At 39.4% G+C, this 24501-nt stretch overlaps 1 protein-coding gene and 1 long non-coding RNA gene across 2 annotated transcripts in view; one reads left to right on the top strand and one right to left on the bottom strand.

Moving 5' to 3' along the window:
• The window catches only part of shank1 (SH3 and multiple ankyrin repeat domains 1), a 57373-nt gene extending 37039 nt beyond the window's left edge, over window positions 1–20334 (bottom strand). Inside the window, 7 exon segments of the mRNA XM_044180122.1 lie at window positions 439–555; window positions 1870–2037; window positions 2723–2877; window positions 7311–7419; window positions 7761–7832; window positions 8677–8880; window positions 19831–20334. Coding sequence (XP_044036057.1) covers window positions 439–555; window positions 1870–2037; window positions 2723–2877; window positions 7311–7419; window positions 7761–7832; window positions 8677–8880; window positions 19831–20334 — 1329 coding nt within the window.
• Window positions 6989–23418, top strand: LOC122868332. The gene is made up of 3 exons (XR_006376082.1): window positions 6989–7083; window positions 20164–20444; window positions 21832–23418. It is a non-coding gene; the product is annotated as an uncharacterized LOC122868332 (long non-coding RNA).
• Window positions 23419–24501: the final 1083 nt, after the last annotated feature.

Below are 24501 nucleotides of genomic sequence, written 5' to 3' on the forward strand. Positions count from 1 at the left end.
TTCTCTTTCTTTTCTTTTTTGTGTATATTTCCTTGTGCTACAATCTTACTGCAAATATGAATTGAATATGAAATATTCTATGAAACGTGTTTAAAGCAAAGTGAGGTGAAAATTCAAGAAGGTTATGTAAAAATGGAAAGCTCTTGACAAAAATGTTATAATATGCAATATTATTCATACTTATTCTTCAAGTAAAAGTAAAATTCAGTACAGATTTAGGTTAATATCTTTTTCAAATTGTTCTGATTTCATCTGTTTTGCTAGGAAGATACATATTTTAATTGGAATTTCGGAATGAGGGTGTTTTCAGGTTCAGGATGCTGAACCTAAGATGGGGAAATTATTTAGCAAAGGTAAAGAGCATTTATGTGGCTTTCACTGTTATACTGTATGTTCAAAGAATGAAGTTGTTTTATCATAACATTTTAGTGTGTCTACCTTGTTGTATAAAGCACAGATGTGCAAGGCAGTGTTTCCAGAGGCATTCTGGGAGGAAGAATCGGCCCCATAGAAGAGGAGGTGCTCCAGATGCTGCGAGTTACCATTCTGACAGGCCTGAATGAGGATGTAAAGATTGTGTAGAAGCGATGGAAAGAGGGAGAAAGGGCAGGAAGATGTTGAAAAGGCAAAGAATTTGTTAAGGAGGTAAAAAAAAAGATGTACCGAAGAATGAAAAAGGAAGGATTTATGTGGTTTAATAAAAAGAGGCAGAGACGCAAACAAGGATGAAGAAGAGACAGTGACACAGAGAGAGGTACATGGTGACAGCTATAAAGTGAAAGCACATTTAATTAACACCACCTCCAAACTCAGAGGGCGAGAAAACAGTGAGAGAACACAAGTGGGATAACAATAATCACAGTTAGAACAATAAGAATGATCATCATATGGACACGCACATACAACAACATCATACGTTGTAAATTAAAACTATATACATGTTCCATTTTTCTTAACTGTTATTATTTAATCATAGGTGATTTATGTTATTATCAGTTATACCATGGCCACATTAAATGCTCATAGGGAAACCTTGAGTGACTGGACTGCCAAAAAATGGCATCCAAATACTGAATACTTCTAACTTTAGGTGGCCATGGGGACATCCAAAACACAATGAGTAAAAAATGTAGGCTTATGGTGGTCCATCCAAAAAATCTCAGTATCAATGCTAAACTCAAAAAGTTAAATCCCACTCAACACACACAGACAGCATAAAATGGAGGCCATGAGTGGCTAGGAGAGTTGAAGAGACAGATGCTGATGAAGTGTGGATGATCACACTGAGACGAAGAGGCTGATACCTTTATTTTTCTGTCCACTTCACTTCTGGTATATGAGGCCACAGAAGCAGGATGGATGGGATGAAGGATGAAAGGTGTCCGAGATAAAAGATGAGAGGTGTAGTGTTTCATGGCATGAATGTTTTTTGACGTAGACACAGATGCTGTACATACGCAGACACTGGAACACAGAGTACACTGGTACATTACAAATAAGAGGCATGCACACTTGTGCAATACAAATAACAGAAACTAAAACCCCAAAGACCCCAAGTCAGGACTTTTTTTCCGGTGCTTTCATACCACAACCCCCAAATAGACACAATTTAGGCCACTGACCCCATTAGATTGGAAGATTACGCTCCAAGCACCCTCTAAGAAAAGTTTTGCTGTTGATTTAGTGTAGAATCTACTGTATACACAGCACATGGGAGATAGTACAAGAAAGAATGTAGCTGCGATTAAATACTTTCTATATTTGTATCCATATTCTCTTAATTGTTTATCCAAGATCTAATCCCCTTTAAAGACCCTCTGAGGATTCCCTTGAAGTCTTATGGTACCCAAATAATGCGCACACATGTACCTGATGTGTCTCGTCCCAGCCGTTCTCGTCCCTGATGCCCAGCTTGGCGCGGTGGTAAAGGAGTGTTTCGCAGCAAGAGGTGTCTCCCCCTGTCAGCACAGTGTGGTAGAGCGGCGTCAGCCCTCGTCGGTCCTTATAGTCCGGAGACGCACCCAGAGACAGCAGGACCTGCAGAAAGACACAGCAGAAAAGGTCAACTTCATGCACAGGCCATTCTCAAATACTGGTAGTAATGAACAATAAGGGAGTATAATAAAGTAATTATTACTATGCAGTAAAATAATTATGACTTTTATGAGCTAACAACACAACAATAAAGTCGAGGAATATCCATGGAATTTTAAATCGGAAGGGGAACACATAGCAAGCGCTTCAGAGAGGTCATGCAACACCTCAGACTACAGAGCATTATATATTCAATCAGAGTCTGCAATGTAACACATTCAATTATCTTCCCTTGAATGAGTTTCCCTTCTACAGATACATATCTTTCTGGCGATTTGGGAGCTGAAATTCTGGACAAATATCTAAAATGTAAAAGTGCCGCACACCTTTAAACCAGGCAATCTGAATTTTTTTCTTTTCTTCTTTTTTTTTCTCTCTGGTTGAATAGAATGGATTTTGTTTGTTCATGTGTATTTTGTGTGTGGAATGCAGAGTGTCTGTCTTTTGTTTGTTTGCGCATACAGTAACCCAAATGAAGATAATACTAGTATCCCGTTTGCAGATACAGTATATAATCTGGTGCAGGATGGAGTTTCTCCTTTTATGGCATGACAACGAAAACTCTTTACTTCTTATGATTAGATAACAGCATTTCTAAAAAAGGACAATAATATGTGTGAATGTTTACCAGCAGGGCTGTATGGCGGTGGCCTCGAACAGCCTTGTGTATCGATGTGAGTCCATCTTTGGCGCGGAAGTCAATATGAGCCCCTCCCTCCACCAGGACCCGGATGGGCTCACCTCCACCCGGCTCACACTGCACCGCCAGGGACAGAGGAGTCTCTGGTGAACACACACAGAGATTCAAATAAAGTTTTTAATGGTCAGAAGGTTTGTCCTAGAGCAGGTGTCTCACTCAAATTATTTTGGGGGGCACTGGCCAGATTGTTTGCTCCTAGGGGGCCGCTTGAACACTCAGCGGGAAAACTGTTTCAACAATACATTTCAACTATTTACACTCAAACTCTTCTGTCTTGCTTTGAGCTTATATTCTTGAACAACAACAGCTTTCTCCTTTCTGCAAAGTTAGGTGCAGCTTACTTTGTTAACGATACCCTGTGGATTTTTCTTGTAAACAAAAGTTATGTTTACATTCAGTGTTTCTTACCAAAAGGCATTCTGTGTGTCCTTGAGGTCTACCAGACATGCTGAATACATTTCCTTCCTCATAAACCATGGGCAAAGTTGATTTTTAAAATATCTTAGATCCTACATTGTTTACCTCCATGTTTACAACCTTGCAGTCTTCTTCTTGCATCTCTTTTGTATTACTACTACCAACTGTTGAGGAATAGTGTGAAGCCAACCCAAGTCAACAAATACATCCATCAGACACACTCGTAAAAACATTGCTCCTCTTCAGTCTTGCTAGCGGCTCATTGACTGTACTTAGCCACTGTACTTCACCATTTTCTATCTTAGTTTAGTATGTTAGCATGCTAACATTTGCTAATTAGCACAAAACACAAAGTGCAACAGAAGCTGATGGGCAATGGGAAAATTTACATTTTGACCAGATGGTGGCGCAGGGGATCACCAAAGTTATTACAATTTATCCTGAGGGGAACATGAATATCTGTACCAAATTTCATGGCAATCTATCCAACAGTTGTTGAGACATTTCACTAAAAACCACAAATGTCAACCTCATGGTGGCCAAACAGGAAAAGGTAGGGGATCACCAAAGCCATCACATCATCTGGGAACCATGAATGTCTGTACAAAATTTTGTGCTCCCTATTTTCAATAGAAAGTAGCTAAAGCCTGCTCGAAAAGTCACTAGATGTTGCTAGATGACGTAATGCGGTAATTTGCATATCACTGACGTCACTACATAACTATACACGATTTTTAGAAATGGAAGTTAAACAAAATAAAGTCAAGCTAAACTTAACTGACTCTAATTAACTTTATCATAAGCTGCTGTCATGTCATCAATATGACAACTCTGTGTATTTGAGAAAAATTATTTTAATAGTCAAGTTAAATCATTTAGAATAAAAACAAAAGACAAGGAGTTCCCCAGACAATAGGAATCAGTGATTGGTTGTTATGTATGCACATTTACAGCTCATTCACGTTTCTATGTGGCTGATGATTGGTTGACTGAAGGTGCTGTAGCCCTTCTCCACAGTCAGTCCAGAGAGCCAAAGCCACATGAGACCATTCACTGAGAAATATTGGCGACTCTCTTCAAGGGAGAGGAGTTAAGGTCTGCCCAAAAAGTCACTAGATCGGTCTCTAGGCCCTTTTTTGAAAAAGGGGGTTTTACAATTTGCCAAATCAAGCGAAAAAGTCTTTAAGTTCGCAACACTGGCCATTATCAAGTCAAATCAATTTTATTTTTAAAGCCCAATATCACAAATCACAATTAGTCTCAAGGGGCTTTACAATCTGTACAGCATACAACACCCTCTGTCCTCCTGGACTCAGATAAGGAACTTCCTGAGGAACAGGGGAAAAAATGGAAGAAACCTCAGGAAGAGCAACATATTTCCATTATCCACCGATTTTCAAGCTTTAATGTAAAGCTAAATTGTTCCTCTAAAATGACAAAAAAATCAAAATGTGATATTTTAGTTTGAGATCCCTGTTCTAGAGTTTTAGACAGGACAGTTTCAGATGTAAAGGGGATTTTCGGGTACAGTTTCTGACAGGCACAGTCATTCCTAAATCATTCCTAAATGTTTTATTCCCAGGTTATTCAACTGCACACCCTGAGACAATTCAACCAACTGTAAAGCTGCAAATCTCCAAATTCACCTCTGTTAAATGTCAGGCAAAATAAAAGCTTCTCTGGAGATTTGCCTCTCAGGAATGGTTTTATTCTACAGGTAGCAACGTTAAGCTGTTTTTCCTACATATGCATTGATACTTTGCCAATTACGCTGACATCAAATGAAGTAACAAAGAAGCTCAATAAAATTATTTCAAAATAAAAGCAATGCTGTGTCACAACACATTTAACCTCACTTAACAGGAATGTTCAATGGTACCTAGAAGAATAAAAGCATTCAAAGTGTTCCCAGTAAAAACAGGGTACAGAGCATTGGCTGCCATGGCGACAAGAGAGTTTTTTGGCAAAGAGGAAAACGACTGAGGGCTTTTATCTTCGAACAGCTTCTGTAGATCTCAGGTACAAATAATTTGGGGGAATGTTCTGACTGCACTTCCTCTGAAGTTACCATGTCAGGACGACTTAGGGAATGCCCATTAAGTGCTTCCCTTGGCAAAGATGGAAGTGAGCCCCTACTGACAGGAGCCATGTTGAATATGGTAGAATTATTTTATGTCCTACTAAAGGCACTCAGTGTGAGCCTTCTGCTGGGTGGGAAAGCATGAAGAAAGAATTTCAAAGAGACAGACAGATCGTGGGGATATCTACGTCCCAGGACCACAGAACAGAATGTTTTTCTGAAAGCTTTTGATCACCTCTTTGCCCTGCACAGACCTAATACCTAAGACCTAATAGTTCACGGACTACCTGTCAGAACACCTTGACACGACCTCACAGTCAAGAAAGAAGAGGAAACCATTTGAAACCATGATGATTTCATAGTTGACATTTTGGTTGATCCTAAACAGCTTTTTTAATACATAGATTTAGTGAGTTTTACAGCAAACCTACGCTATTTAATGCAAGTTTGTTGTAGCAAAATAATTAACATGGTCAAATTAATTAATTTTGCTGTCCATATTTAAAATGATCATGTCAGTTTCTACAATGGACTCCTTAGTACAGAAGCACACAAACCAGGGCCCAACATCAAACCCTGATGTCCAAAGTAGCAGTGACTATAACTATAATTTTCAAGTGTAAGGTGTGTATGCACTCTAGATGTGAGTGGAGCATGTTAGTGAGGTGGGTTCATCAGGGCTCTCTGTTGCCCCCCGGTGTTATGAAGTGGAAGTGTGTTTCACACCCATGATGACAGGCTGTGTTGTGTGTTGTGACACATGCTCCCAGAGCAGCTGGAGTGACACAGAGCTGCACACCCAAACTGTAAATGAGCCGTCTGCTGCACCCCCTAAGCAACAGGATCTGAGAAAAGCCACCAAATTGTGAACAGCACTGGCTCAGATCCTTGACAAAGTGTTAGGCCAATTTACTGCAGGGCTGAGGGCAGAAAACGGAGGGGGAGGTTTGCTATTTGCAGAGAGTTTAAAGGTCGAGTTTATGCAGCAGAGCCACAGGTCATAAAGCTGCTGGCCACCAGTGTGCTAATCTGGCTGAGAGGAGATGGTTAACCGCTTGGGGGTGTTGAATCTCAAATACATGTTTATATGTTTGATGGACAGACAGAGAAATCTGACGATATAGTGGGTCTGTAGATAAATGTATGTACAGTATAAATGGATGGATGGATGAAATGAGCTGTAGCAAGTGAAATCAGTATCACCCTTAACTTCAAACCTATTTTTTAAATAACTGTACTTTTACTTTCATAGTGGCATTAAAGAAAAATCTGTATATGGTTCCCAAAAATACAATGTCTTATTTGGCATCTTTAAACAATCTGTTAGACATTTGGGAGCAATCCTTGTCATTAACCTAGTGTACACTTTGATGAACAAGTTAATCAAATGTTGCAGTCCTTTTTGTCAATTAGTGTTCTGTGTCGTCAATGTACCTAATTAACTTAGTCTAACTCATCCTCAGCATGTACAAAAAGCAGCTGCAAGGATTACAACTGAAGCAAACAGCTGGAATTACAGTATATCACTCCGGTCCAAACATCCCTACACCGGTTAACTGTCACTTCTGTAAGTGATTTTAAGGTTTTACTTTAATTTTTAGAGGGTTCTTACCTCTTAAATCTGTAAGAGTCACTGAATCAGTTATGTAAGAAGGAACTTTGTACTTTTTCAAAAGCCTCAGCTCAAGACTCAGGGTAATCAAGATTTTTGTCAACATGGCTGCTGCTCTATGGTGAAACAAGCCCAAAATCCTTAGGTTTGCACTGATGCTTAACTTGCTATACAGAGACAGTAAGTAATTTTGCACTTCTTCTTTTAAGCCATTTTATTCATCTCATGAATGTGATGATTTTGATATGTAAAGAACTTTGTAATCTATGCTTTCAAATAACTGCAGTACAAGTGTAGTCTGTTATTGTTATGGATAGGTGATAGACAGAATGATAACTCTGTTGATGAAGGGAATGGAGCTGAGGAAAATGCTGAATGAAGGTGAAAGGCTCTGTGATACTCCTTACCGCCAGTGTCCGAGTCCTGGTAGTTGGGATCGAGGCCTTTGTCTAAGAACTTGATCATCTTGTCCACAGCGCTGGTTTGGATATAATCCATGAATTTCTTCAGGCTGGCCTGCATCCATAGAGAAAAGTGCTGCTGTATTACAGAGAACAGAAAGAACTCCTTCTGCCTTAGAAACACTGTATGTGCAAGTGAAGGACAGTACAGTGTAGTACAGCAAACTACAGTCCAATACAGTGCAGTAGAGAACAGTACAGCACAGTGCAGTACAGCACTTTACAGACAGATGCACATGCACAAATACATGCTCAGTGACACCCACTCATGTATACACTTACATTGGCATACATACTGTACAGTATTGATTTACACTGTGCCAGTACATTTATATTACTGAAACATGCAATTAAAACCCTTCAGCGATCCAACTTCAGGACGAATGGGTTTCATACCTTAGTGTGCAGTTTGGCCAGTTGCTTCTCATCCAGATTGGTCTGTTTGTACACCCTGGTCTTGTATCGAAACTAAACCCGTGAGACAAAAAGAGAAAGGAAACGAAGAGTTAATCCTAACACAGAGGGCGTTTGTCCTTAATTCTCTCTAGTTTTTGGCCTAGATCCATAAAATGGGGCCTGCAGATTTATTGTACAGGGAAGCTTTATCTGGTTTTCTATACAAACCTCCTCTTCTACTTCACTGAAGACAAGAATTGTGAAAGAAATGGTCTGGCTTTACAGCAGTTTAAAGACGGTTTAGAGCCTCCACTGGGTCATACTATAGCATGAAAAGAAGGCGACTGTACAGACTGGATAAGAGATTAGCAGGTGTTGCATTAAACAGAGCAGGGAAGCTGAACCGTTCTGTGACATTCCTCTAAAAAGTGTGTATGAAACTTCATTCATAAACCAGGGTTTTTAAAAACCTGATCTAACTTCAATAACACAAGGAACATTTTGGGTGAGATGTCTAAACTGCTTCAAAGTACTGCTTCATCAGGGATCTGGATGCAAAATACAAAATGTTGGAGTAAACCTTGGTCACCTTGGTAAAAAAACAACAAACAAGACAATCACACACATCTACTGCACTGATCTTAATGCTGTGATATAAAAGACTCTTTGTTGGGATTTGATTGATTGGTCAAACAGCAGGGTTGACATGTAAGCTAATTTAAACAACAAACTTTGATGACAGTTTGTCAAAATGTATTTTAAACTTTCAAAGAGGAAGCCATCACATCGGATTCTGTTTTTGACCCTTGTATTATTGAATTACAGTGACATCTTAAGGTCAGGTGCAGGCTACATCACTTCTCTTTTGTGTAGTACTATGTCTTACAACTGTGTCAAAGGAAGACTGGAATCGTACCTCCAAATATGGTACCCCTTTCTCAAAGGACTGTGGGTACTCTCTGAGCAGCCTCTCCTCTTCCAGGAACTTGGCATCATGGCCGTCTGTGGCGGGCTGGAACAGACCATAGTTCAGGACGTCCCGCAGAGATTCGGTCAGGGAGCACAGCACCTGCTGCTTGGCCTTCCACACCGAGGCATCTGGATTAAACCGCAAACATTTCTGCAGGAGAGACAGAAGCAGATCATTGATCATTGGTTAACTGGGAAACTATAAAAGTTATGGAATAAAAATGACCTTTACTTACATTAATAAGCATCTTACCATGTGAAGAATCTTAAAAAGAGTTGTGGTTTACAAGAGATTAATAAATAATTTGACACCAAAAGTGAAGTCAACAACATGTAATAAATAATAGTTCTATTAAAAGTAATGTCAAAATCAATAAAACTGAGCTTTAAGAACTCATGTTTAAGATGATAAAGATGCAGCCAGATTCATTCATTCATACATCAGTCCAGACACTAGAGGCCATGACAGAAACAACCTGTTCACTTTAAATTAATCTAAACTAAGAAATAGTCCGCACTAAGAGGAACCGCATCACTTTAAAACAGAAACAGCCAAAAGCAACTTTTTGTTTTCAACATAAAATGAGGAAAAGCCACAATTATTCTTAAACTAGAAGTTTAAACTTTTAAACTGAGCCCTGCCTGAGAACCTCAGGCTGCAATCTGAAATCTATTTATCTTGTGATCCCTTGGATGGGACCCGACCCTAGGCTGGAAACCACAAGACTAAAATACCTAACTGTCTTAAGTAGTTAAAACTAGCTCCACCTCAACCATCTACAATGGTTAAAAACCAAACATTGATGCATCAGTATTGAGAATCCAAAATGTTGTGTATTAGTCACAGGAGGCATTTTTCTAATTTTACTTTTGCTGATCATACATCTGTACATTTACTTTATAATGTCAGCCTTTTACTTGTAATGGAGTATTTTTAGATTATTGTATTGGTAATTTTACTTAAGTAAAAAATCTGAGTACTTCTTCCATCACTGGTTTCATTTAAATAATTGGTAGAAGAGAAGTCTGGGAAATAAATATTAAACATTTTGTGTAGCAGAATAATATTTTTCTTATTTCTTGTGCCATGAATCATCTCGTGACCCCTAATGTTTATCTTTGGACCTCTTGTAGAGGTCACCACTGTCCTAGAGACAATCCTGTGGCAGTAGATGCTCTAACCTGACTGACTGCAGCACACTGATACTGTTCCCCCTCTGAACCAGCAGAGGGAGACAGCGCCAGAGCAAAGTGGGTGATTCCCAGTGGCCTCAGTTAGCAGATAGGGTATGAATGGCAGTTTGGTGCAGCTTTAAGTGTCTCTGGTGAGGTCGTGAATGGCCAAATGCATAACGGCTCAGAGGCTCAGTCAGCAAAGTGGGACGTAACTCACTACACAGATGGCTGACAGAAGGTTTTTGGCACTGCTCTCTCTCACTCTCCACCTCTGTCTCTCTACCTCTCTCCCTCTCATTTCCTGGTGTGGAGTTGGGTTGTTCTCTGACCTTGAGGCAGCAGCAGGATGATTGGCCCATGCAGAGATGAGCCAGCTGCAAGAATCCCTGCCTCTTGCTGCATTACTGCATGGGCTCTTGTCTCTAGCCAACACTTCTAAGCCAGAACATTCGCTCAGTCATTGTCAATCATCTTAATCTCTTCACACATACACATAGACACACTTTTCTGTGTGTGTTGCTATGTTTCTGTGTGTGTGTGTGTCCTACAAAGAAAGAGATAAAACCCTGCACCGGGGTTTTGTGCAGAGGAGTAACATAACATTTTCTCCCTCTATTTTATCCAGTGTCTCCGTTCACGCACAGCCAACCCGGTCGCCACGGCAACCGGTTCATTAGTGGAGCAAGCTGCTTGTTGCCATAGAGACATCCCTGTGTTCCCTAGGAGATGGGTACTGGGAGGGTGTGCGTGCGTGCGTGCGTGCGTGCGTGCGTGTCTGTATTAGATTAGGTTTCACACATACACACACACACACAGATGCACTCACAAGCCTACACACTACACTTACAGTCCCAATAAAGGATGCAGGCAAACACACTCTAAAATGAATCACAATCACAGCAGGAGAGAATGAAGGTTAAGGATTCAGTTATCAGGCAGGGGGAATATTCCCACAGTCAAACTGAACAATTATAAAACACGGATAATTATCAGAAAATAATGAAGATTCAAATTTGTGTAATAACTTTGCTTTCGGCCTAAGAAGCTTCAGATAGTTGGAGATTTTACTGAGGAAGCCATGTTGCTTATTGATCTGTATACCTGCAGGAATATGATTGATCCTCCCGCTTCTAACAGGCCAGCCAATTAAGGCTCATGACAGATTCTTCATCCTTATCAGCCCTTCGAAATGCAACTTGGTTCTGTAAACAGTTTTCCCACTGATTGCCATATATTACTGATTTTTGTACTGTTAGTAACAGTACAGCCTGTACACTATGCTTTATTAAAATCATCGCTATATAGTCACAGACAGCCTTGCAATTTGTTACAAGCCACGAATGCTGCAGTTTATGTTTTTGTGACGCCCTCTAGTGGTCAGACGCCATTGAGTGTAAATTAATTAGACTAAATGGCTACTGAGTTGTTGGTTTGTAGAATGTCTATGTACAATGACAATATTGTTTCAGTGTCAAAATCTAAAAATATTAATGCCAAGATGATTTTTTCCTTCCAATTCATGCTTGTTCATGCTAATATTCTGGCTAATCAGTGCTCATTGGCTAAATTAGAAAAAGCACTTACAACACCAAGTGCTAGCAACTGGTACTGACTGTATTTCAGTGGTGTAAGAAGTACTCCGATCCTTTACTTAAGTAAAAGTACCAATGAAACAGTATAAAAATACACCAATACATAGATAAATCCTACATTCAAAATCCAACTTAAGTAAAAGTGAATGTTCTGCAGAGAGATGCCTTCTCTGAACGATATATTATTATATATGACATTATTAGATGGTTAATACTGATGCATCAATGCGTAAGCAGCATTTTACTGTTTTAACTACTTTATATACAGTTCAGTAGTTTAGTACAATGGTTCCCAGCCTAAACGTCAGGCAGCTTCTGGGGGGAACAAAATAAATCTGAAGGGGTCATGAGATGATTAAAGGGGCAGGAAAGAAGAAAAGACAAAGGTATGATACACAAATCTGTTGCTTTTATGTGAAATATTGGATAATATGATCTCTTTGGGCCTCAAATTGTTATTTATATGTAACTAAGACGTTTAGAGGGAAAATCTCTCTTTTAATAGAAACATGACTAGGGGCCCAACTGGACACTGCTTTTTTGTAAGGGGTCATAAGCCCAAAAGGTAAATGCATTATTTAATGTCAAATCTTAATCTGAAAAGTAACTAGTAAATACAGCTGTCAAATGAATGTAGTGGAGTAAAAAGTACAATATTTCCTTCTGAAATGTAGTGGAGTAGAAGTAGAAACAAAAAAATGGAAAGACTCGATTTTGTACTTAAATACAGTAGTTGGGTAAATGTACTTACTTTCCACCACTGATATATTTTCATCTAACAAGCTGCAATTAGTGGATGAAATAAGATGAACAATCCTTGTTAGCTACAGTATGTTTGAGAAACCTGGTTATTCATGTCCCTGTGTCTTGGTGTGTCTTGACTCCTCAACATCTCAGCCACTCATTTCTGAGCATGAACACAGTTTGGTTTCTGGCTGTCAAAACTCTGCTGCATTTACCACTCTGCAGGATTCAGCTTCACCATCTGATCATTTGTAATGGAAAACAAGCGACAATACAATTTACGCTCCCTAAGTCAGACCTTTCTTTCATTTCAGCGTGTTTATCATCAGTACATATTTTTGTTTTACTGACAACTAACTTGAGTTGATGAAACACCTGCACACATGGCAAAGAAACCTGGATTAGGTGTTTATATGCCACAATATCCTGCCCGGTAGTGGTGGAATGTAACTAAATATATTTATTACTATTATATTCTAAAATACTGTACTTAGGTACAGTTTTGAGGTATTTGTACTTTAGTTGAGTACACATTCCAGTGGGAAATATTGTACTTTTTATTGCACTACATTTATCTGACAGCTATAGTTACTAGTTATTGTGCATGTTATTACTTTGCATCATATTATATGCAAAAATATGATCAGTTTATTAAACATGGTGCATTGTTATAGATTAAACTACCAAAGAGTAGAGTAGTAGTATATAAAGTAGTTAAAATTAGCTGCACCTTGACCAAAAACAACAGTAAAATACTACTTACACATTCATGCATCAGAAATAGTAATCCATTAATATAATATATAATAATATGGCACTCGCAATATAACGAGTACTTTTATTTTTTATACTTTAAGTACATTTAGGTTACAATACTTTCATACTTACTTAAGTACAGTAGAGTTTGAGAGCAGAACTTTTACTTGTAATGGAGTATTTTTACACTGTGGCATTGCTACTTTTACTGTAGTAAAGGATCTGAATATTTCTTCCACCACTGTACACGGGTGAAACATTACCCGGATACAGCAAAAGCCCAATCATAACCGGGATACTAGTCACATTTAAATGCACTATATGTCACAGCTTTTATATAACTTAACTATGATTTTCAGTTTTACATTAAAATCTAAATGCATCTTCAAGCCCTTCTGTTTCTCTTGTGGTTTTATCATTATGCAGACCAAAAATTCTGTCTTGCCTCCTAAAGCTGTGATCACACTTTCCCACTCACATACGCCCACTCACTCTGTCCATGCTGCTCTTTATCTTCCCCTGCCTATCTCTATCTTATTCTCCCTCTCTCTCAATCTTTCTGTTACAGCTCTGTCACTTATCTATGCAGAAATAAGAGTAGCTGAAAGTCTCTCTATGTCTAGCTCTCTCTATCTCTGTCGCTCCAACCCAACCGTCCCTCTGGCCTTTTTCTGCAGGCCAAGTGCAGGGGGACTAGAAGCCTTTAATGAGATCTATGGGGAAATAACCCCCCCATCAAACACACATACACACTCACACACACATGCCAGCCATGTTGTCATTTAAGTCAACTTCCTCTCCATATCTCACTCTCTTTCTCTCTCTCAACCACTCCAACCACCCCTTCCTCTCTACAGCGGTTCAGAAAAAGAGCAAATTTATTTCTTTTAAGCATTCCTGTCATCCCCTCTCTGCCTTGTTCTCTCTCTTTTTCCATTGTCTTTCTCTCACTCACCCATGCTGCAATCACTCCTCTCCTCCTCCCATACTTCTCTCTCTATTATCTCAGTCCATCTTGTTCACCTTTGGGGCTCACACTCTCATTAACATACAACCTCTCCACAGCTGAGTGGCATGGTGGACACTGTCAGTGTCTTGTCATCTGAGAAGTTCACATATCTTAACTGAAATATAAGTGTGTGTGTGTGTGTGTGTGTGTGTGTGTGTGTGTGTGTGTGTGTGTGTGTGTGTGTGTGTGTGTGTGTGTGTGTCCTTGTGTGTGTGTGTGTGTATCTGTATTTCAGTGTGGAAGTGTTTGTGAGGCCAAATCCTGCCTGAGGGGCTGCTGCTTATACTTCGCTGTTTGACTTGAGCTGAATTCGTGCAGACTCTGGAGAAAAACTCATTTGTTTCATGCTGTTTAATGCACTCGGCAGGCAAATGCCAACGTGACTGCATGTGCGTGAGTTTGACAATCTAATAAACCTGCAAACAAAACTGCCTAGATCTCCTGCTGTGACAGAACCATATCAACAACTTGTGATACACAGATCTGACTGTCGCTGTGCACACAAGTGAATTAATGGACCAGTGCCTTTTTCATTAGCCACCAGTGGAAGAGGAAGGATCAGTGCAAAGTACACAGGTCCGCAAACACAGCTAACTCAGAGATCCCTCTCATCAGTGTCACTGCCCAGTTATCACTGAGATGGTGTTCAAAAGATGTCCAGACATGTAGGTTAAAACTGGGCTACTTTGGTTGAAAAGTGAGAAGCATTTCATTGACAATATTTCAGTGTGACGCAGGCCACAACCCACCAAAATATAGTCATGAAAATGCTGTTGAAACAAAAGTTATATGCAACTTAGGCCTCTAAAAAATCTTTCAACCTAATTTAGTCATCCTTTGACTTGAAAATCACAAAAACTATTTCTGGCAGCAATGGAAGAAGTATTTAGATAATTTGCATAAATAAAATAAGCAACACTACACTGTGAAAGTAAATAAAACTCCTGCTTTGAAAATATTGCTTAAGTAAAAGTATGTGAGTATTACTAGCAAAATGTACTTAAAGTATCACAAGAGTATCACATAATAAAAAGAACTCCTAATGCAGAAAAATGACCCCTATGAGTTTTATATTATTAAATATTATATTAATGGATTATTATTACTGATGCATTAACATGGACAGCATTTTAATATTGTAGTTAGTCATGGTCAAATAAATGAAGTGGAGTAAAAAGTACAGTGTAAAGTAGCATAAAATGGAAATAGTAAAGTAGAAGTACCTCTAAATTGTACTTAAGTACAGCACTTAAAGGTACTGAGCTACTTTCCACCATTGAGTGTCATTACACAGTAATCACTGAGTTGTTGATTTGCAGGTCAGAAGATGTATCGACATCTACAGTAAGTGAAAACTGGGCTACATTTGGTTAGAAAGTGTTTTAGAAGAGTATATTACACATAACAGAATTTCAATTACAATATTTCAATATTACAGTAATAAACAGTAATAGTCATTCAAATGTTGTTTAAAAAAGCTATATGTCACTTAAACCTCTAAAAAACATTTCAACCAAATGTCGCCTCATTTCTAAACACAGTTTGACCTGCAAATCACCAAAACTGTGCTTACATGGTACACTGAGGGTTGTATAATACGTTTTATTCAACACAGGTTCGGTATGACAAAAATGCCTTCAGTAGATAAAATGGGACAAGACATCAACTGTCACAGTGCAAAATAACTTTCCACATAGCACCCTGATCTTTCTCTTTCTCCGGCATGAGACGACTGAATTTCTCCTTGACCTATAACAACCAACTATTAAAGCACAGATTTTGTCTGCATGTAGTAATGGCCCAAATCCCCTGTTGACAAATGTAGTAGACTGATAGTAAACACAGATCTCTCACTCTCTCTGTCAGTGCACCAGCAGCGCCATCTTGATTGACAGTGACTTGAGAAAGATCTCCCCAGTAGGCTTGTACAGCTCTGTTAAGAGTGTTATGAAGCAGCGGAGGTAATCCCACTGAGGGGAGTCAGGGTGTACCAGCTGACTATGTGCACAAATACAGGCACTTAACTTTTCTGTGTTCTTCATGCCATTAAGTGCCTGTATTTGTGCACACAATGAGCAGATTAAATTGTCTCACTTTTCTGCATTCAACAGCGCCCCTGCATTTGTCTTCGTAACAAAATATCCTGCTTCAGATGTATCTCTATCACAGCTCTTTATTAACTATTTTTCCACTGATGTTTTATTATCAGATGTCTGCTTGTTTGTCTTTTTTTGTTTGTCTTTTAGACCAGGCTCTAGTCATCAGGTGTCACCTGCTGTCTCAGGTATGAATGCAGCCTCATGTGCAACATTAACAGCCATATCAAAGTCAATTGGCGAACGTAACTCTGTAATCAAACTGTACCAAATTGGATAACTTCAGAGATGCACAACACTGATTGGTGAAGACCTACATCGAGCTGTATATTCTGCCAAAAAAAGGAAAAGATAACACTAATTACCAGTGCTTGTGTGTGTTTGTGGGTATTTTCTGCATTACTGCATGTGAGTGCTCCTTTGTCACTCAAAATCCTCCTCCCTCAATTCATAACATTTGCATTTGCATGCTACAGTCACTCCCTCGTCTCATTACAACACAATTAACGAGCAATTAGAGTTTATTGAGGGTGAATTAGCTGACATGTAGAACAGACCTAATGTACTGGGAGTGTAACGGGATATTACCCAACACCAGTGAGAGAAGGAGGAGGAGGACAGAGGGCAGGAGATGAACAAGTGGAAAAAGTTTTTATTCTGAATGTGCAGCCTGAAGAGGTTGAATCAGGATGGGAGGACAATGAGAGAGAGAGAGACTGAGTTAATGTCACAGTGATGGTGGGTTATAACTCTCATGACCTTAGGGAGCAAGACAATATGTACTGAGTCAGTACATCTTGGCAGGAAGTCTATAAGGTCATGGTTTAGTTCTTTCATATGTTTATGTTTATCTGCATCTGTGAGTTTATGCAGCTACTCACTTCAGAAAGATATTAAAAATACTGTACAGTTAGACTATACAGTATATTAGAACATTATTACCCTTTTTTAGTAAAAAATTAGTCTAATTAATATATACTTGTCAATCTTGGAAGTCTACAAATAAATAAATGTATAATAAACAAATGTTGAAAATCTTGTAAATAAAGTAGGCTTGTGAGTCAAAACCTTCAACATTGAATTTTTCATTTAACTTTTAAAATATATATTCATTATTTAATTTCCACCACCTTGCTACGCACAAAAATCAAAACGATTTGCATAAAAATCTTTCCTATTAAAAGACTCTATTCCTATTAAAAGAGAGAAAGATGAGCTTGTCCTCCCACAATGATCTGAATTTCTTCTTCAATGCGGTCTTCATGTTTTATTTTGTTAACTGATCTGAAACAGCTGTGATAGTCCAGGAGGGCCTTGATTTTTTGTTTTACTCTTCTTGACAAATGTCACACATTTAGTTTAAGGGATGAAAGAGTTTCCCCTCGGGGATCAATAAAGTATTTCTGATTCTGATTCTGAACACTGTACTGAATGTCTATGAGGCCATAATCACTATGTGTCTTCATGTGACTGTCAAGCAATTTCTGAGGTTTTGACCCAAGCTTGAGTGAACATCTCCTCCCAAGTATTCCCATTTAGCCATCGTTTGACAATTAAACTTTGATGCCGATTTGTTAGAATAAATAGGGAGTGGTGAATTATTTATGGTTGGATTTAAAAACACTGAATCAAGCACACTGGTGTATCCACACACACACACACACTGCTGAAAACACCCATGCACAGATCAATAATAAATCACACGGCAGCAAGAGGAAAGAAGAAGCGTTGAGGAATTTATAGTGCACTGGGATGGTAAATATAAAATACGGGCACTCATACACACAGGCACTCACAAATTAATTTATTTCATATGCAGTTTCATTCTTGCTGATGATTTATAAAGCTAACACATCACAGAGGCCTTGATCACTTAATAGAAAGGAGAAAAGAGGACACACCACTAATGTCTGAGGCATGCAGCCTTCTGTTTGTCAAGCACAAAAGCAGTCTGGTTCAGCTTTAATCTAGCAACGAGCAAAGATGCACACTTTCTCTGCTTCTCCCTTTTCTTCCTCTTCCTCTGTTTTTTCTCTTCTGCACAAAAACAAAAACTTGGATGCAGCCTCAGTCCCTTGCAACCCATATTCCCTGCTCTTTATAATTCAATTATCAGTAGTAATGATTCACTTTAACAGATCACCCATCAGAAAAACACAAGGGGGAAAAATGCAGAAAAAATGCCTGGGTGTTTGGCAACTGTGTGGGAGAATGGCGTACTGTACATGGAGGCAGCTGCATCTCCAGCCCGTGAAGCCAATTTAGAAACGTTTCTGATGGAAGCTTTCGCAATGATGTGATGTAAGACCACATCTGGGAAATGGAGCGTGATGGCGGATCGGTCTATGATGATTCTGGACAACCCTCTTAAAGCCAGTCACACTGAAAAGGGCTTTTCATGGCATGCTTTATCGTACAATTTAAAAGCTCTTTGGCGACATTAAAGCCAGAGGCAGCACTTCCCCGTGTTACCCTCTTCACTTCAACTTTTCTCTCTTTGACTGTTTCTGAATCCTTTCTGGCTTGTAGTGTTTTCAAAATTAAATTCTTGCCCACATATTCTCATTGTGATTGTATGCAATTTGGCTCTGTCTCTCGCTGTCTCTCTCTTTTTCTGTGGAGCTGGGTCACCTTGATAGTCTCTCTCACCCTCTCAGATCGGTCACTTTACTGACAAGTATTTGCACTTCTCTCATTTTTCCATTGGTGATGCAGTGAGAGAGTAAGAGAATCTAGTTGTCGTATAGCGCGCCAATCCTTGAAAACTTGCAGAGTTTCTGGAGCACTGCACATTGCAGTTTTTGACGGAACTGACCACACATACTGTCATACACCCATGGACAGATTATGTGCCCAGGGCACAGACAGCGAACATGGCTCCCTCCTACCTAACATCACTTCTCAAAGTCCCAGAGCCCATACTGCATGATGTCAGTATGGAGGTATAAACACCAACTCCTCATGAAGGTTTCCTTGTTGTGACATCTTTAAAGTGAAAATTAAAGCTATTCCTTCAGTTTTTCAGGCAGACTTTTGTCAGAGGCGTTTTACTCTCTAACAAGAAATCCATCCACTCATCCATTTTTTATACCCACTTATCCTGTGCAGGGTCACAAAAATGATGTCAAACAGAGGCACCAGATTAGGGGGGCCCTGGAAACCGGGGGAAAAAGATAGCCTGGCTCTGGTTCCCAGCCAAGAAACAGGCCGACACATAACCCCCCGTAAAACAGCGAATTGTCGGTTTTGCACTTGGGCTTTTGTACAGATTAAACAAACAAGGTATAATGTGTTAATTAGTGAGTTTTAAAAGTGCTGGTAGGTGGATTTTGTTACCTTTTGACAGATTCTGTTTCCCCCTGTTTCCACTCTTTGTGCTAATCTGGATCTATCTGGATTCTGGCTTTGGCCTTATAATCTTCTCATCTTAAGCAAATAAAAGTGTATTTTCCAAAATGTCAAACTATGTCTTCAAAGACATCACCAACTGATGCAAGGTATGATGCATATGTTGTGTTTTGAAAAGCAGCAAAAAATAGACAGATCTTTGGTGAAATTGATTAGTAAAAGTGGTTTAACTGATCATGACTATGTTAAGAAAGGCTGAGATGTTCAAACTAATGAGACAAGAGCAGGGTGGGATTGAGGCCCTTGTGTTTGTGAATTTATCAGCAATTGTTGCCATGATGTTGGCAGATTTTGTGGGTGTGTGCAGCGACAGCACTCACCGTTTGCTTTATGTCTGGGATGCCGATGCGAAACACCATCATGGCAATGTGGGCGTCCTCAGATGGCACAGAGCTGGCGCTGCGCTCCTTCAGCCTCCTCTGCTGCTGCTGTTGTATGTGATTGGCTGGCTGTTGGTGTGTGGGTCCTGGGTTGGACGAATAGGGGTTTGTGGTGTGTCCAGGGTTCCCTGGCCGGATCTGTCTGTCCCCGGTGGGTCGTCCGGCCAGTTTACCTGACTGCCTGTGTCCCTCACCCCTGCCCCCCCGTGATAGGCCTCCTCGTCTGACCTCCTCCACCATCTCCTCCTCATCGTCTTCTTCTTCCCCCTCCAGCTCGCCATTCTCCTCCTCCTGGTCCTCATCACGTTCATCTTCTTCCATTTCCTCCTCCTCCTCTTCCTCCTCCTCTTCCTCCTCCTCCGCCCCTGGATAGAGATGTCGATTGTTTCCCAGCATCCTTTGTTGCTCCTCGTCGCTGGACAGGGGGCTGAACGGCATCGTCATGGCGACAGAGAGGGCGGTACCAGTGGCAACACCATCATTCCCAGAGAGACACTGCAATGGATGGGAGGAAAGAGAAGACATGATCAAAACAGAGACAAAGTTTGTACATAGTAAGTTTCTTCGCTGGCCTCCATACCACATCACTCTAACAAACTCTGGTCTCTATGGGAACAGACTGCTTCAGTTAAAGACATGCAGTACTTCTAGCCCACACCGCATGATGACATACTATTCACACCTCATGTATAAATGAACCCACTTGTGCTGTTAATTTTTTAGCTTCCAGACTCTCGCCAGACATTCAGACATCCTGCCTGTGCTATTAAACTCAGGATTTGCCTGTAGATGACTGAACCTTCAGCAGCTTTCTGTGTCTGACGCCTTATAGTATAGTATTTCACTCTGAGAGATAGTACTATGAGTATAATATTGTACTATATTGGAATATGCTCCTAAGAAGAGCACTACTGTGACACGTACTTTAGAGGACACTACTGTGCCGAATAGAATGTAAGTTAGTACTGCGTACTATGAAGAGCAGCATTATTGAGGTCCTGTTCACAACATAACCTTGAGAATAAAAACCTTAGAAGAAGAAAGTATTCCTCTGTAGATATAAAAGCCATCAAAAAGTTGATATTTTTGCAATTGTAGCAGGGAGACCCAAGAATAATGACATCAACTGGTCTCTCTGTTCATCTGTCTATTCAAACGGCCACAACTTTGGGGAATTACTGGGCAGGTTGTCATGAAATTTGGTATGATTATTCAAAGTCAACAGAGGATGAATTGTTGTGTTTTGGTGAGAAATATATAAACCTATTGGGAAAGGATTTCCACGACCTTCACTGAGCACATCAGAACAGAAAATTGACTTTTTCCATTTTGGACACTGCGAAAGCTCTTAAGTGACATCTTCAGCCAAAACGATCAACTTTGAAACATAATGATAAAATAAGCAGATTGTCATGAAATTTTCCCAGCAAATTCATGCTCACAGGAGGATAAACATTTTGATTTTATTGACTCCATAACCTTTCTTCTAACACTTCTGTCAGGACAAACTTAGCTTCACTACTGGTAAAGCTCTGAAAATAGAAAAAACAACAGTTTGTTATGTCAAGCACTTTCGTATTGTCAGTTGTAATCAACAAAGACCTTGTTACAATGAAGCTTCTGAGAGCTGATACTCAATCAATATCCTTGAACAATTTAAATGCCCAAAACACAAACAAAAATCAATTGATATACATATCATGAAATTACTTTGTGATTGCAGTTTCGTAAGGCAGGATGAAATTAAATGGCAGTTTTTGCTAATTCAATTCCTTGAAGCTGTGGGAAAAAATCAACATCATTCTCAGTAAACTAACATATCGGTCTAACTCTGCACAGCAGACTATTTGTCACCGCATGTCTGCTATATAGACACTCTAATGGACAACAGCTCTTCATATGCTAAACTATACACTCTCATTTGCTCTTGCCATCACCCAGAGAGAGCTGAGAAGCCACTTCAGAGCATCAGTGATGCACCGCTGTATTCAAGTACAAGCTGAGCAAGATAACAGATCTGTCCCTGGTGGCTCCTGGATGGTTCAGCATGCTGTTTCAGGATTTTCAGCACCACTACATTCTGGACAGCTCCACACAGAACCAAACAGCAGAATAATAAACGACGAGAGAGACGACACTCAAATTCGCACCAGAGGACAGACCAATCAGCAGAGAGAGCTGGAGAAACACCAAATAAACATCTGATCTGAAAGTAACTGAGTTAAGCTTAAGTACAATTTTCCGGTATTTCTACTTTACTTGCCAGTTTATAATTCTACTCCACTACATTTAAGACAAGAAATATTGTACTTTAGCGTTTGCTATAGTTACTTTGCAAAATCAGATTTTCCATACAAAAATCTGAACACTGATTGAACCAGATCTGAATACTATGCAAAAACAAAACTGTACAAATCTAAATTTCAAATGATGGTTTCTCATTTAAACATTCAACCAGATACAGTATATATATAATAAGTATCAAGTTGCTGTTTGTTTTGATTGTACTTCGAATGACTATCAAGTACAGAATAATGAGGCAACTTTAAATTGTATGTGAGTGTATGTGTGTGTGAGACACGGGGGAATAAGAGCCATGTTGTGAAGGGGAAAAAAGTGTTAGACACATAATATCAAGGCTTTCCTCATGGGACACTGAGATAATACTACCAGCTGTCAGTTCGACAAGAAACAAGAATAAAAAGAATAAAAAATGAAGAAGTGCCACAAGAAAATGAAAAAGAAAAGGGAAGGGTGGACAACTGGACCTAGCATGTGGCGAAGAATATTCATTTCAACATGTCAGTTAGGCTGGGGTCAAGTCTTAAAATTCTATTCTTCTTGAAAAATAAAAGAATGGCAGAATGGGGAGATAATTACAACTTTCTAATATGCAACATGATCCAAGAATTTTCTTGAATAAAGTAGCATTCATTTGATGCTGGTGGAGCAAAATGTACCGAGTTTGCGCCATTTTGTGGCAATAACTAAAATAAATGAAACTGCTTTACAGAAAATTGGAATTCTTGCCACAATCCTTCACTTGATCTAACAAAAACACAATTTCAAGCCTGAATGTGAAGTTAAACGGCTTGTTAAACATTTTTTCTGTTTGGAGAATATATGTCAGTATTCTCTCTCTTTTGATTTCTCCTCTCTTCTCACACAAACAAACACACTGAGTGCAGGACTGTTTGTGACAAACACTGACTTTCTTGCAGCGCTTTTCTGCCTCCAACTTTTGAAAGCCTATTAGCAGGCAGACTTCTGTTCACAGTCATTAAGAAAGACGGAGATATCAGACGAGTGTGCAGCAAACTGTAGAAGTTTAACAGACATGACATCCAGATTGTATCACCCACTAACAGAGACAAGAACTTTGAGGACACAGTCTTGTAACACTTTACAACCAATGACAAATGATGAATTAATCATTATTATTACTTTGCATTTTATCATTACTGCATCAACCTGTAAGTGGCATTTTAAATATTACTCTTACTACTTCATGCACTCTTGGGTTGTTAAATCCACAAAAATATATCTTATTCTATTATCTCATCCTATGTTTTGCATGTAAATTGTAACAGAAGAAAATAGTAACTACAGCCATAAGATGTAATGGAGCAAATAGTGCAGTATGTCAAGTATTTATAAATGAGTATTAACTGAGCTCTTGTTATGAAGTCAGCTATATAAATTGCACTATTAAAGCTTCAGAAAAGGTTAAAACGCCTCCCATAAATGTAAATGAAAATTAATAAGGCCTCTTATATAAAGCTGTTTCTGACAATTTAGTCATTTAGAGTGCTGGAGGAATGGAAGAAAAAAAGATCAAATTAAAGCAAGCTTGTGAGACTAAACAGAGGGGGGGGGAGCAGGGGGAGAGGGAGGGGGAATAAGGTGGCTTAAAATGAGGGGATCACAGGGGAGGAGGAGAGGGCTGGAAACCAAATTGTTGGAGGGAACTGATGAATAAAAGAGACACACAGAGACAAAGAAGGAGGGAGTGGTAGAAAGCAGCAAAGTTGGTATACTCTTGTCAGAAAGCTGACCAACCAGGTAGAGGTACCTCAAGAAGATATGATAATAAATGGAAGTGAACAATCCATATTTTTGCATAGTGCTGAGTAATCAAAGATAGGGGATGCTAGAGAGGAAGGAGAAGACAAAGATGGAAGCAGTAAGGTAAGAGGGGTGTGATCAGAGACAGAGAAAATACAACAGCAACAGAGATGAAGAAGAGGAGGGAAAAGAAGGGAATAAAAATATGAGAGGTTTAACCAAGGGGAGAGGAAGCACATCGCAAACAAGGCTAAAAGCTAAATATTAACACATCTTAGCTTAGCGTATTCCCATGTTTTCATTGGCTAATTAGCAGTAATCACAAATTGCAGCTGAGGCTGATGGGAATGTCATTAGTTTTGCATGTATTTGGTCATAAACCAATTAATTGGACAAATTAAATATCTGACCTCCACCAAGTTACACGACAATCCATCCGATAGTTGTTCAGATATTTTGCTCAAAAACATGAACGTAAACCTCATGTTGGTGCTAGAGTAAAAATCAGGGGATTGCCAAAGTAATTAGCGTGAATCTTCTGAGGAA

Source organism: Siniperca chuatsi, linkage group LG21 (assembly GCF_020085105.1).
Source record: "Siniperca chuatsi isolate FFG_IHB_CAS linkage group LG21, ASM2008510v1, whole genome shotgun sequence".
Lineage (NCBI taxonomy): Eukaryota > Metazoa > Chordata > Actinopteri > Centrarchiformes > Sinipercidae > Siniperca > Siniperca chuatsi.